The 15,944-nt window shown below is 35.0% G+C and overlaps 1 protein-coding gene across 1 annotated transcript in view; it reads left to right on the forward strand.

Moving 5' to 3' along the window:
* Positions 1 to 15,944, forward strand: part of LOC118198333 (peroxisomal acyl-coenzyme A oxidase 1-like) — a 95,599-nt gene that overhangs the window by 63,350 nt on the left and 16,305 nt on the right. Inside the window, exon 8 of the mRNA XM_085823478.1 lies at positions 12,583 to 12,745. Coding sequence (XP_085679604.1) covers positions 12,583 to 12,745 — 163 coding nt within the window. The remainder of the gene's footprint in view (positions 1 to 12,582; positions 12,746 to 15,944) is intronic.

Genomic DNA, 15,944 nt, shown 5'->3' on the forward strand with positions numbered 1-15,944 from the left:
ATCGCCTTGATCTCTGAACCACTCATGAATGTTTTTTTTTTTTTTTTTTTTTTTTTTTTTTTGCACAAGGAGACCTTTCCCCCCTTCCTCTGTTTCAATATCATATCCATAAACCCAAGGCTCGTCGCTTGTTTATGGCAAAATTTCACATGCAGACGTTGTTCATACTGTTTCAATGTCACTTTGCCACTAATCCGATGAATGGCATGTGCTCAGTTCAGGGTGTGCAGATCTTTAACTGTCAGAGTGAAATTCAACAACATTTGCATTACTTCTTGATGAGGCATTTTTAGTAGGCTGAGGGTTGCCTTTATAATTTTTGGGACCAGACCACCATTGTTGTTGAAACTTAGTGGTTTCCATACTTATGTTTTTATTTCGTAAATGTCTAACTTCTTCATACATATCTAATTTGTCAGCAATCTGAGGTGGGTTGTTCCACTCGCTCTAGTTATCCAAAAAATGTTCTTTATAATCTGGAGGGACTTTCTTCTTAATCTGATCTGCCAGTATCAAGTTCTTTAACTGCTCAAACGTCGTGACTTTTGATTCTTAAGCTACCCATCAAAATGGTTTTGTAAATCAAAATGAAAGTCTCTCCAGGTGTTTGCAGGATTTTTCTTATGTTGTGTAAACAGTTGTCGAAATTTCTCAGCACTCAATTTGAAATGCTTTAACCTTTAAGAGACTGATCAGTTTGGAAAGGTTTCATTTAAAAAGAAATCCAGATGCATTTCCACCCCCCTTTAGCTGCAATTGTAAAGGGAAACTAATACTCTTTTGAAATATTTCCTTTAGATCACCTTTGGGGGTCTCTTTTGTTACTTTTGAGATAAGAGACTAGTGAATAATATAAAGGAATTTGTTCTCTTTTCTGCTGTTTTTTCTCTAAACTAGGGAAACATATGATGGTGAGATTTCGTCGTTATATAATTTTTATATGTTGGAATATTAATGTTTGACGTTACGTCATAATAAAAATATGAACAGCAAATACCACCTATGCATGCCTAAAATCAGTACATAGTCTAATCAGTTTTTATTTGTTTTCAAACTGAATTTAGTTTAGAATTACATGTACTAATTAACATTTTTAATTTATACTCGAAAATGATGTTTAACTATTTGTTTCTCGTATAAATCGGCAGTTTTCTTTCATTTGTTTCCAATCATTGTGTAACAGCTTATATTTATATATTAAACAAATCCCGTTGTATATTTGTTATATTAGTTTCATTTACCTTTTTCATTAGTATTCTTATTCAGTTTCTTTTTATAATTTATTGATTTTCACCCCCATTGTATCATAAGTATTTCATCTTTCAACTATAATATTGTTCATTGTTCTTTCTTGCAGTTTTCTGATAAAAGCTTTTTCCCCCTTTAGCGTGTTTTTAAAAATATTCTCTTTTACTATAAAAACAAGTTTTATTGATTATATTTTCATTGCATTGCATTTTGCATGTTTCAAACAGCACTATTAAATACAAAAATTACTATAAAAAGGGGAAATATAAAGGAAAAAGACATTTTTAATGGCATAAAAATTGGTAAAATTAATACTAATGTAAAATTTCAAGTGGATTTATAAACTTTATTTATTTATACAGACCTACCAGATGTCAAGCGGTAAACTTGACGAACACTAATAATTAGGTTTGGTTCACATTTCGGTGAGCTAGCTGATGCATGTGGCGTCATGTGTAACATGAGGACCCACCAATTTCCCTTAAAAAGTCTTTCATGAACCCCCTTCTCCCTTGGACAAATAGCCTTTTTGCCTTGGTCGTAATCTAAATATTCCCACTTTTGATATACGCAAATAAAGACTGGAAGTGTTATAAACGGAAAATAATCTTGCCAAAATATTGATGTTGTTATGCAGGTCACTTTTGCAAAAATTAGCTCTTATTTTCATTATGAAAAAGGAGGTGAGGAATACTGAAATTACAAGCATTATTAAAATAGCATTTCTCGCTATTACTTTACAATTTTCTGATGACAATTTCATTTTTAATAAAAAAAAAAAAAAGCTTATGTCAAAAATTAATTCAGTCTCTCAGTAAAATATTAGGCACTACACCGAAAGGGAGGGATGCTTCATGGAAGAAGTTTTAAAGGGAACTGGCTGGTATGCACGTTACATAAAACACCTAGGCAGAGAGCCCTTTCGCCGGGATCGAATCCTGGAATAAACTACCAGTGTTCAGCGACTTTTATTGCTCGGCCGTTGATAGGCCTTTGTTAACACTAGAAGCGCTGTTGGGGTCATTTTGACCTTTTTTTCCAATTTTCCGCTTTTTTTTAAACATAGAGCTGAGCTTCGAAGCTGATATTTTTTTACTTTTTCTAAAATCTTTCCAAGTATACTATGCCAATTTTTCATGTTTCTACGTTAATTATTTAAATAAATAATTGCAGATATACCTAAAACAGCCAACTGGGGTCATTTTGACCCTCATAAGAAAAACGACATATTTTTAAGCGAATGTCCGTTTTCGAATTCCCGATGCCACGTTTTCGTTTTCTGGGAATTGGGAAATACGCAGCTCTTATCGCGATGATTCAGGGGAGAAAAATAAAATCCAGAATGGAACATATTCTCTCTCCATTGCAATGCCGAGAGGAAGAGGATTGAGTACACAAGAGTGCCTTGACCTCCTTGAACAGTTGGAATCAGATATAAATGTGGATGATAGAAGTGATGAAGATTTTAACGTTGATGTGAACTTACAGAATGCGTTGCTCTTTGAAAGCAGAGATAGTGATGTCGAGGACAATTCTGGAAATGTGATCCCTATGCGGGAAGCCGGAAGCTCACGTGGACGCGGACATGGTCGTGGTCAAGGACGAGGCAACAACGTTGCTGGCAGCAGTAATGAGAAGTATACCTCATCCAGTGGTATTCTTTGGACCCCTATGAACCTTAGCAGCACCGCTTCCACTTCAGGTCGCATGCCAGCTTGAAATATTGTAACCACTGTAAGTAAACCAACGTCGTTTGCTCGTCGTAATATAGGAACAAATCCTGCTTCAGCGTGGCGTTTGATGGTGAGTGAATCAATGGTGAAACACATTCAATCATGTACAATTGCTGAGGCACAATGCCAACTTAGAAATGATAGTAACTGGCATGTTACTCTGGAAGACCTTGACGTATTTTTTGCCCTCCTGTATGCCCGTGGAGCACTAGGCCATTCAAAACTTTGTGCATATGATTTGTGGAACAAGAATTGGGGATCACCTGTGTTCAAAGAAACAATGCCACGTAATCGGTTCCGTGACATAATGCGGTATCTCAGATTCGATGTCCGAAGCACCAGAGCTGATCGTCTCGCCACTAACAAATTTGCTCTCGCTTCTGAAACCTGGTACAAGCTAATGGAAAACTGTTATTTATGCTATAATCCTGGACTAGAAATAACCGTTGATGAACAGTTGTTGCCTTGTAAATCAAGATTTAGATTTATCCAGTACATGGCGAATAAACCGGAGAAGTTTGGCATCAAATTCTGGCTAGCAACTAATGTAAAATCCAAATATGTTTTGAATGGTTATCCTTATCTGGGCAAGTATGAAGAACGACCAACTAATTTACAACTTGGGGAAAGTGTAGTTCTCAAATTACTGCAACCACATCTAAACTCCGGACTCAATGTCACAACTGACAACTTTTTTTTACTTCTGTGAAACTTGCAAATGAACTTTCTGTGAAAAAAACCACAATTGTCAAGACGATGTGTCTGAATAAGCGAGAATTACCCCCTGTTGCTTGTGACACTTCTTCGGCACGATATTCATCTTTTGCACTGAAAAATGGAGACAAAACACTCACAATATATAGGTGCAAGAGCAAAAAGAATGTCGTGATTCTGAGCACGATGCACAGTAATGTGTTTGTTGACGACAGCATAAAGAAAAAACCAAACACTGTCACTTACTACAACAGTACAAAATGTGGCGTTGATGCCGCAGATCAGATGCTGGGGAAATATAGTACAAGTAGTGGAAGTCGCAGGTGGCTTGTACATGTTTTTTACAACGTCCTTGACATTACTGAACTCAATGCTTGGATTATATTCAAGGAATCCTTGGGTAGCTCTATTTCCCGTCGAGAATTTATTCTTGCACTTGTGGAAGAACTACGAGTTGGTGCACTACACAACAGATTACCCCCGATTGCTCAAATACAGACACTTAAATGAAAGAAAAGTGCATTTCAAAGTTGCAAGGGACAAAACAAGACTGTTGTCAGCTGTGAGGGATGCCAGAAACCGGTTTGTGGTAAATGTGTTGCTGTCACTGTCAAGCGTTCATATTGTATCACCTGCGGTAATGTATAAGAAACTTTGGAAAACATTGTGCGTTTATTCCCAATTTATGTTTTTTTGTAATTTTTTGCATATGTTCTATTTTCCACTTTTTGCATTTGTATCTTTTGTTTGTTTTTTATAGATTTTGTTTTTGTTTTTGTAATCTTACATTGAAAGATATTGTGTGCTAATTTGCACTAATTGCACAAAAAAAAAAAAAAAAAAAAAAAATTCTAACGTATAAAAAATAAAAACCTCTAAAAACTCTTTTATGTGTTCATTTCAGCATCATTTCAATCATTTACTGTGTTTCTACTTACATTTCTTATGAGGGTCAAATTGACCCTCAATGGCAGTTTTCAGTTAGTCTGAAATTCGGCTGTCCTAGTGTTAAGGACTTTTTGCGTGAAACTGGCCCATATACCGTATTTGAGACAGCATATAAGACACACCCTTATTTAGAAGGCCACATGCAAGAAAAAAAAGTTTCAATAGTCCACGCGATAGCGCTATACCACAATAACTTAAAATGTGGTTTCTTTTAGTTCTCACGTTTCGTAAAAGCCAAATAAACAATCATTAAATGCAAGTACCAAACATATTTTTATTAAGAAAAATTAAGAAATTATTATTAAGAACAAACGACAAGCTATTTTGAACATGACATGTAAATTTCAATAATTAATAAATGAATGAACGGCAAGCAATCGAACATAATACAAAATAAAGCAGAAACAACAAAAAACACAGATTCAAGGAAAACATTGCCTATCATGAAATTAGACTTTAATCACTTTCAAAACCATAAAAATCCTTTTCACTATCATCATCAGCGAAAACGAGAATATCGTCATCACTACTATTTCCGTCATCACTAGTATCGCCTTCTTCGAATAATGCATCGTCTTCTGTTCCATCAAGAGCATTGCTGATTCTGCATTGATAAGCCTTTTCATGAACCTATAGCACCAGCCCTCAGACCCTGAAAAGTTCTGATTCCCATGTTTTTCTGCAAATCCTTTGGCCTCATTGATTATCAATTTGGTTGAAACACTTATTCCAGATTTCCTCTTATCTATCACCCATATTTTTACGGCATTTTCAAGTTCAGGCCAAGATGGAGCTGGGCATCAAAGGTTATATTTTTGTTTTTTAGCTGTCTTCAGTTGATCTTCCTGCAGTCGCCAAGTACGTATCATTTTTTCGATAGGTGGTGGACGGAAATGACTTCTGCTCTGTTTCCATGCACTTTGGCGTAGTTTAACACTCCTAGTTTATACTGAATTGTATAGCTTAATCTCTTGTTTCCTGTAGTCATATTTTCCAGGGTATTTTTTTTAAACAAATAGTTTTAAGTACCGATACCGACACGTTTATACAGAGTAGCACCGACACCGACATGTGTGTCGGCTGAGTCAAAGAAAGTCTATGTAAAGAAGGAAAGGCTCCATAGACATAATGTGACCGTCGGACCTGTTCGAACTTCGACATCAGCTTCAAGCTTTGGCGCTTTTTGGCGACAGATATTTCACGTATGCGCAAAATAATTATGGTAGATGTAGAAAACGTTATGTGTGTCTAGACCTTTATCCGGGCTAAGTATAGCATTCAGTATTGAAAGTTAACCTATCTCCTTCACGTATAAGATGCAGGTAACTTTTTTGAGACCACATTTAGGAAAAAAAGTGCGTCTTATATGCCGTCAAATACGGTATTCCTTGTACATGTGTACGTGAAGGAAATAACAGAACCTTTATTTAGCTGAAACAGAGAATAGAGCCTTCGAGAACCACCAGCGTACATCGACTTCACTGATATACCATTACATGATATTCAATTGACCGAAGGTATGATCTGACTGTTATCAGTACAGGAATGCAGGTACTGCTGATCTAATATGAAAGAAGTTGAAACAAAAGGCTACATATGTATCTATATTTTAATTAATATTCATTTTGATTCATATGAAGAGTAAATGCTAATTTAATGAGAGATTTTTTACATGTTAAATCTTAGTAAATGCTCCAAAACTGTAATTTAATACATTTTCTCACATTTTGCTTTCTTGCCACATTTCGGATTTGCAAAATTTATAATAAAAGAAATATAGAAAGCAAATATATAAGAGTAATTACTACTGATCCCCCTCACAGAAAGTCTTGATTTTATAAGGGGAATTAATCTCTTTCCATAAAATATCCAGTAGTTGGAACCGTTCCGTCACTTTCGTATTTTTTAATAAAACTTCTATGCCAAATGCGAAAAAAAAAATCTAAATTAATATAATATTTCAATTTAAATCTGATTTTCAAGTATATGTTCGCATAATCTCATTTACATATGTATATCCCATAGGCATATTAGTATGGTTGTTCCTGTAGGACTATTGTTTTCGTTTTGCAATTTTGCGTCACTATAAACAGCGAATCTTCTTTCAAGCTGTTGCCACCAAATGTTAGAGTCCTGCATTACATTTGAAGAAATTAAATAATGAAAAATCTGTATTATTTATTATGTATATTTCTCGCATTGTGATAAAACAACAGCCATCAAATTTTAATGACGTAATCGTCCTACGAATATGGGCATGTGGAAGACCAAATTTGAAATTTGTTTTGTTATTGATTTCATATTTTGTAAAACTTTAACGAATTTTTGATTAACAAACTCAAGGATGTCAAAGCGAGCATTGTACAGAAAAAACATTTTTATCTTCAGCACGTGAGTCTCTGTATTGGAAATTCTAAAGATATGCTTATTTTAAAACTATTTTGCTATATTGCTGTTGAACTGAATTTTTATGGTTTAAGTGCGAAAAACGTGATGTTTAATAAATAAATGTAACATACACAATGTTAAAAAAAGCCCCCTTAGTCATAATTTAAAATCTGAAACCTTTCAGATTTTTTTTTTATTCATTTCCTTCCCCCCCTTTTTTTTGTTATTTTCAAATTTATATATTTGATATGACAAGTCCCAGGTGAATCACGAATGAAAGTGAATCATGAAAAAGCAAAGTGAGAAAGCAAGTGAATCACGTGAAACGCAACCAATGAACATATAGGAAGAACAGATATCCTTTGACACAACTGAAAGATTTTGCCCCGAGATAAGATTTCACTGCTGAGGGAAACGAAAGGGAATATACGAAGCCCTGCAGATGGGAGGCGCAAAGGTCATCGCATAAGTGGCAAGGGAGTTATTCGAACTATGACATCTCTGCACCCTGAAGTAGGGGAGGGGGGAGAATTTCTCTGGCCGAAATTTAGGCCACAGCCGTCTGTTTGAGACACTGCAGCTATGGACGATTTTTAGGTCTCCCGTCTTCTAAGTGTTAAGAGAATTTCTTTAATTTTCTGATAGTCCTGAGCATCATCAGAAATTCTTTGCATTTAGTTTTGAAGCATCGGTTGGCAGAAGACCAGCAAGATAGACTGCCCATTTTGCAACTGATACCTTTAGAAGGGTTAATTGCCTTTCAAACAAATCCCGAAATAATTTCATATTGGCTCTTTTAGGATTAAAATTAGGAATTAACTTGTTCAGTCTAACTTAGGTATTTTTTGTGAGGGGGATCAGTCTGCAGAAGAAGATACTTTTTCAGACTCCAATCTACTAGCAGTAATACTAGATTGTAATCTTAATTTCTCCAATTCAAACAAATGTTCTTTCTCTCTCTCAGTAAGCTGTTCTATTTCTTTCCTATTATTTATGATGTGGTTCAAACATTCTTTTGTAAATTCTGCATCATATGTGGGACTAGTGATCATAGCCTTAATTATTTCAGGAATTCTAAAATTTTCCTCTATCACTACACTTCATGTCTCTGCTAATTTAACTAAATCTTGTTTCTTTCCTTTTGCTAAATAAGCCATGCTTAACTGAAAGTGGATAAATTTCCTCAAAATATACACCTATAACTTTTAGTAACTTTCCCACCCCCTTTGCTGTTAGATTACTTAGTGCAGTCATCTCAAAGTCAAGCTGCAATTGAGCTAAATCCACAATTTGAAAACAGCTGGAGGGCCAATTTTATTTTTTAACAAAGTGAAAATTTTTTATAACTTAAATTTTTATTTACTAAATATTTATCAAAACCTACATAAAAGGTAATAATAATGTTACAAAGAAAAAAAAAAAAAAAAAAATCCAGTTGATATTTGTTTTCTGTCTGAAATCTAAATCTGAAAGATATTTCTGTCATTTGCACTTTGCAGTTCAAATGCATTCATAGCTAAATGTTAAATTTTCAAATTGGCATTTATTTCAAATAATTATAATATATTGAATTAACCAATAATAACTTAATTTAAAAAATAAATTGCGAAAGCTTTCCAAGTGAGAAAAACGTGATAACAAATTATGACAATTCATTATTTTCTTAAATTTTTCTTGGATACATACAGTAAAAATTTCATATATTTTTATGGAAATGATTATACACTTCTTTATTTTTTACTACAAATTTCAGCTACAATACTTCATGGCATTTTGATTTTGATAAAATTTTTAATCTTGGAACAAAAATTGCTGAAAACTGTCTTCATCACTAATGGGTAGATGCTCATCAATCAGTCATGTTCTTTTTATTTCCTTGTACGAAGTAAAAAAGGAAGTATTATAATCATGAAAAGTTTCAGGCAGCATATTTCAACGAAAATATCCCATTTTGACCTCTTTCAAATGCAATTTAACGATGTATTTCTGTGATATCTGTATGTAAGGACAGAATAAAACACTCTTTTTCTCCCAAAAAATTATAAAACTGCTTTAAAATGAATTCTGAAGAGAATTTTTCGTGGCGTCTGTAGGAACATACGTACGTACGTATCTCACATAACTCAAAAATGAGTAGCCTCAGATTGTTGAAATTTTGTATATAGGACTGCTATAACATGTAGAAGTGCACATTTTGGTTGCAATCGCCCACACCAAACGTATAAAAGTATATTTATATATACATCCACTCTGTTACCCGGCTCAGTGATCTCAGTTTCTTTACTCTTATACGAGGGTTGGGACTTTAATAGTGGCAACACAGCTGAAAAAACGCTACGCAACAAAACCAAAGAATATCGCATAAACCACACGTCAACTACATACCTACCTTACCTCTCAGCAAAAAGACTTGTCCTGCCTACGTCACGCGCATGTGGAGTGACGCGAAGAACGGATCCTTGTATTAGCTCGCAGTCTAAAGCAAGTGTTGTCGGGATGTTTTCAAAACAAGAACAACGATGTTGGATAAAAACTGAATGTGCCAGAGGTCGTACAGTACGACAGTGTCATCAAGGGCTTCAAGAGGCTTGCTGGGAATCTGCACTGCCTTACAGAACCATAGCAAGATGGGTGAAAGCATTCAATGAAGGACGCCAAAACGTGGCAGACATGCTGCGGTCAGGTCGTCCGAGTGTCAGCGATGCAGACGTGCAAGCTGTTGCCGCTCTAATAGACAGTGATCGCCGCCAAACGATTCGTCACCTGGCCGGACAAACAGGATTAGCGCATACGACTGTGCTGCAGATTCTGAAGGAACGCCTGTCCATGAGAAAAATTGCTTCACGATGGGTTCCATATCAATTGACGGAAATGCAGAAATGGCTACGATATGATGCTGCCCGAACCCACCTGGAGCGCTATGAGCGCAAAGGAGATGCTTTTTTATGCCGTATCATTATGCTGGATGAGACTTGGGCCTGATCGTACCAGCCAGAACTGAAACGCCAATCAAACGAATGGCATCATCACGGGTCACCACGATGTTCGAAATTTCGTCAGAACCCCAGCAATGTGAAAGTTATGATGATTCTCGTGTACGAATGTGATGGTATCATCCTAACGCATACCGTTCCCCCACAGCAGACCGTCACTGCGCAGTATTACTGCTAATTTTTGAAGCACAATCTCCGACCAGCTTTGAGAAAAAAAACGGCGACACTTCCTGCAGAGCGCTCCTCTCATTTTGCATGACAATGCTCGGCCGCATGCAGCGCAAGCTGTGACTGATTTGTTCAAGTGATGGGGCTGGGAAGTGCTTTACCATCCACCATACTCCCCAGATCTAAGCCCTTGTGACTATGACTTAATTCCTAAGATGAAGGAACCACTTCGTGGCACTCTCTTCCAAACTGTTCCTGAGATTCTTGTGGCAGTAGACCAGTCCATTCAAACTATCAACAAAACAGGCGCTGCTACAGGTATTCTGCGACTTCCACATCATTGGAAACTGGTTGTACACAATGCTGGTGACTATATTGAAGGACTGTAAAATGTGGTGACATGAATCACTTTTGTATTCCTTGTAAATAAATAGTTGCCACTATTAAAGTTCCAACCCTCGTATGTTTGTAAATTGTACATTTTTTGCTTTAAAAATGATTGAATTATGTAGTTCTTATATTATAGTTAAGGTTTTTACGCCTTTAGTAAATCTGTATGTAATATTTTTAGAATTATCAACAATTTTAAAATTGTTTAAGTGCCGCTAAGCCTAATAATGTTTTTGATGGCGGCCATTGCTCTTGTTTACATTTGAAACAGCAGGCTAGCGGATTTGTTGCCAATCTAGAGAAACTTAGCTTCGCAACAACAAAGATAATGTCTTCATTTATTATTTAAATCATGCTTAATCCTTTCTGGATTTTTTTTGAGGAAATAAGCATTTAAGATTTACTTCGTAATTTTTAATACAGATATTTTGAGTTTTTATGTATTTTTGCCTTGTCGCGAAGTAAAAACTGAATTAATTGAATGAGAAATACAATATACATAGTTCTAGCTTTATTATAGTATTTGAATAGAACATGTGGCAACGATTAGATAATTCTTTAAATGATATAAATTTTGTGCATTCTGAGTTATAATATGAACGAAATATAATACTGTTAAGTTAACCTATCGCTAGAGTGTTGCTATGGTAAACAAAGTGAATTTTAAAGAATGCATTTATTCTCTTGTGGTTTATGTGCTGTCGGCGAAGTAGGTTTAATTCAATCTAATAAGTTTAAATGAAATGCAAGAAAAAATGCATATAATTTAATATTCCGTACAAGGAAGTCATGTGGTGTACACATCAGATTTTTTCTTATTAATTTTCAAGTGTGGAAAAAAACTATTTGCATATAAATGTATTGCCAAACAAAGTGATTATTCTTATTGCAAAAATTCATAGAGGTAACTTTTCACACAAAAAGGTTAATCACATCTGTATCTTTGATCTTTGGATAAGATTTTTATCATATTGTAAATTAATTAGCTTCATTTGTAGATTTCTGTGGAATTATTCTCATTCATTTTTAATGGTAATGAAAGTAATGCAAAACTAGACTCAAAAATCATTAAAATCTTTCTTAAATTTCCTGTTATAATAATGCTAATTAATCTACAGGAAATGTATTTGCAGGCCACGTAAAACTGCTTTAGGGGCTGCATGCAGCCCACAATTTGGAGACTTCTGATCTGTTGGATATAACATTAGCTATCATTTGTTTACTGTATGTTTAGATAAAGTGCACATGCTGTGGTTGAGCAATGACTCATGGAGCAAACAAAATAGAGTACGCATACTTCCACTAAATAGATTTCTCTTCATTAATGCTGCCGTAAATAGATTTCTCTTCATTAATGCTGCCTTAAATAGATTTCTATTCATTAATGCTTCATTAGGCCACATATTTGGTCGTGCAATTTGCCAGTTGGAGAGCACTGCCATAGAATGTTCAATTTAAAAGTACATGTCATTTAACCTGCAGATGACACATTTATGTAAATCCTATAGTGTGTATAAAATGCATCTCATAAAATGAATTCTCTTATAAAATAAATGCATTATATATGGGGATAATAGTTTTGGTCTGATATTTTGATTTTAATAACCTATTTTGATATTGCTTATTTTATTTCTGCCTTAAAATTTATTGAAAAATGAAGTATACATATGTAAAAAGTATACACATTACTTTGAAAACTAAGTATTGCGTGTTAAAATTTATTCGCTTGGTGATCTTAAAAATCATTAGACTGTTATATAAAATCATAAAAATTGGCAAATATAAAGTGGTATGTCTAGATTGTCCTTTTTTTTTTTTTTTAAATAGAAATAAAATATGGTTCTGATTTAATGAGCAAGCTAACAGAAAATTCTTTGTTGTGCATCTAGAGTATAGAACTTTAAATTGTTATGTGTTTCTTATATTTGTTAGATTAATTAATATATTAGTTTTTTATTCTTTCTCATGCTTATGAAAAATTAATGACTGTAATTTTGTAGTGAACCAGAAGTTCAGATTTTAGACTATCAAGCTCAAAAATACAAATTGTTGCCAATGATAGCTTTCAGTCATGCTTGCAAAGCAACATTTATAGCCTTGATGGATACTTATAAGGTAGCTACTCAAAATATGGAAAAAGGAGACTTGGCTACATTGCCTGAGGTACATTTCTTATTTTCTTTTTTGCAGCTCAAAGAATAGAGCTTTTCATATTTCTAACTTTTTCAATTCATTCCAATTGACTGATTTTTCTTTGATTGATTTTAATAATTGTGAATTTAGTTGTGATAATTGTCACAGTATGTGTTAATAAGCAGGTTTTTTGATTTGGATGTTTTTGTATATTTCTTTTGTGAGTAAATATTTTATTTTATGTTTATGCCTAAATTTTGGAAGAGTAAATGTGTATCAGCTTCCTAACTATGCAGTGCAGTCACATTAATGTGTCTATTGTCTACTTTCTTCATCAGCCTGGAATAATCAATCGCAGAAGGCAAGTGACAGCATTAGCAATTGAGGGTAAATAGGCTCCAGGCTGGAGGAGGCAATATTGGAGAGAAGGGAAAAACATTGCAGTCATTGGTGTAATGCAGAAACGGAGCGATCCAATATCAAAAGGCAATCATTGACTTCCAGGCCAAAGGTGGAAGCATTTCCCAAAAGGACAGTTTTGTGAACTCTTCACATGCAGCAGTAGTAAAAGTATACCGTGTATGGCAAAAAGGCACTATCCAAAAGCAGCAACTTGGCAAATGTGCATCATAGGTGACAGAGGCAAACAAAGGTTATGGAGGTGCATTCAGGTGAATTGACATGCAACTGTATAACAACAAATAAACCAAGGGGCTAACAACAGTGTGCCCTCAACAACAGTCAACGAACATTGCTGAATGTGGGCTTCTGTAGCAGATGCCTGGTTAATGCACCTATGTTGACTACTATTCATCGGCAATAAAGGCTGGAATTTACATGCTAATACCACAAATGGACTTCCACTGAGTGGCTACAGGTGGCTTTTCCTGATGAATCATATTTTATGCATCATCGGACAGATGGATGTTGGTGTATATGGCACAAAAAGTCTGAAAATAAACATCCTGCAACAATTGCTGTAAGGGCCCAGGCTGGAGGAGGCAGCATTATGGTTTGGAGAATGTTTTCATGGCATTCCCTGGGTCATCATTGTAAAAGGCACGATGGAACAACAGAAGAATGCATCTGTCCTTGCTGATTGTGGCACTGAATCGACATCGTATTTTTGTTGCTGAAGGAATAGAAAACGTCAACGTTAAATGCATGTTAGGAGAAGATATGGCCCTCTTCAGTTAAAATAGAAAACGTGCGTGAATTGTCAGAAAATTAAATTGGGGCATATTAGAGCTTGCTAAATCAATCGGCGGCAAAGATTTTGTGATCATGGCTATTGAGAATGTTCAAGATTTGTTAGCGGAAGAAGAAATTGACGAAGATTTGACAGAAATGGCATCCATAGCTGTAAATCAAATCGCTTCTGAGGACACCACCACTGATGAAGATCATAATTTAACATTAAAAAAAATTAAAAGAAGGCCTTTGCTTAGCTGAAAATCTCAAGTTATTTTTCTTGAGTGCAGACCATTCCCGCTGAAATAAGGAAAAAATTCAAAAGGGAGCTGCAAAACTGTCTAGAAATTTAAAATTACCTGGTAAGAAGTAAAATTACATAAAATAAAAAGTAAAATTACATGCAGATTGTTTTTCCTCAGCTTGGTGGCATCTACCAGGAAGATAATGCAATGTGTCATACAGCTCCTTGTGTACATGCATGGTTTGAAGAACACCAAGCATACCTTACTCCCCTGGCCACCAAACTGATCGAAAATAAAGCTAATCAAGAATCTGTGGGAGATTGTGTTGTTCATGCCTTGGATCCTCAACCGTGCAACCTAGTGCAGCTGGCTATGGCATTAAAAATCGACATGGCTGCACATCTATATGAGTAACTATCAGAACCTCATTGACGGTCTTTCTGCATGTCTCACATGGTCTGCACTGCAAAAGATGGTTATTCTGGCTTTTGACAGGTGATCACATTAATATGACTACATAGTATTAAAGATCTATGACTGCGTAAAACATTGCTGTAGCCTTTGTCTGTGTGTGTGTAGTGATTTCATATGTATTTTGATATATCATTTTGATTTATGCAGTGAATGCTTGCCAAACTTATGCAAATTTTCATATGTTTTACTAATTACTTCCAAACAGAAGATGTACTATAAAACAATACATAATTATACTATATATATTATTGTTTGAAGGTATGTGCTCAAGATTGTGATGTTTTTTAACAATACAGGTTATAGTTAGTGAAAAAATTTTTTAAATTTTTCATTGGCAGCAGCCAGTTTTTTTTTCTCTTGTGCAAATTGATAAGCACATTAAAACAGTAGATGACTTTGGAATGTCGCATGTAGGAAAAAAATTGCCAGCATAAAACATTTGCAAACACCATTCTAAAGGACCAGTGACAACACAAGAGAGCAGAGGTGGAAAAAACTTTTATTGTAATTACAAGTTTTCAGTGTATCCACCATCGCACATGATAACGCATTGTATGCAGATTATTAATGACAATGGCAAGTATAACATCTCAGGAGGAATTTATATAACTTCACGTTTTATGTCATCTTTCACTTCTGACAAATGTTATGGATTTGATGTGTACACTTTAGATTTCAGATAATCTCGGAACCAGGAATCCATTAAAATGAGATTGGGTTTGTGGTGGCCACGAAACTGCAAACTTATGAGAAATGACTCTCTCCAAAGTGCTGTTCAGCCCAGTGAATGCAGCTTTTGGAGTTTACATTCCCGGTTAAGGATAAATGTGCCTCATCTGTTCATAATATATGCAGCGACCACTTGTTATTTTCATCATATCTGATGAGGAAAAAATTTGCAAAGTTGACGTGTGGTTGCTTGTCTTCAGGTTGCAATACAGGTAACCCTCGTATAACATGGTAGATAGGTTCCTAGAAAATGCCGTGTTGTGTGAAACCATGTTGTGTGATATTCAGAGGCAGTATAAAAAGGAGGGGTTACATTTTGAAAACTTATTAAAGACTTCTTTTTTAATTATACATAAACACAGGGTTCATAGCGGTCCTTACAAGTGCTTATAAGTCCTTATATTTGAAAATAAAATATAAAGGCCCTTATAGGTGCTTACTTTTTCTTTAAAGCGCTTATTTTTTGTTTTTAGTGCTTTTTTTAATGAACGCGCATTTTTTCCCCCGTACCAAAGCCGAAACTAAATAAGCAACTTTTCTTCCTTATATGCAATGTCAGATGGTGAATCATACTCCCGGAAATTGCTTCC

Source organism: Stegodyphus dumicola, chromosome 9, assembly GCF_044657685.1.
Source record: "Stegodyphus dumicola isolate Sdum_Otavi_A_Nest chromosome 9, ASM4465768v1".
Taxonomy (NCBI): Eukaryota; Metazoa; Arthropoda; class Arachnida; order Araneae; family Eresidae; genus Stegodyphus; species Stegodyphus dumicola.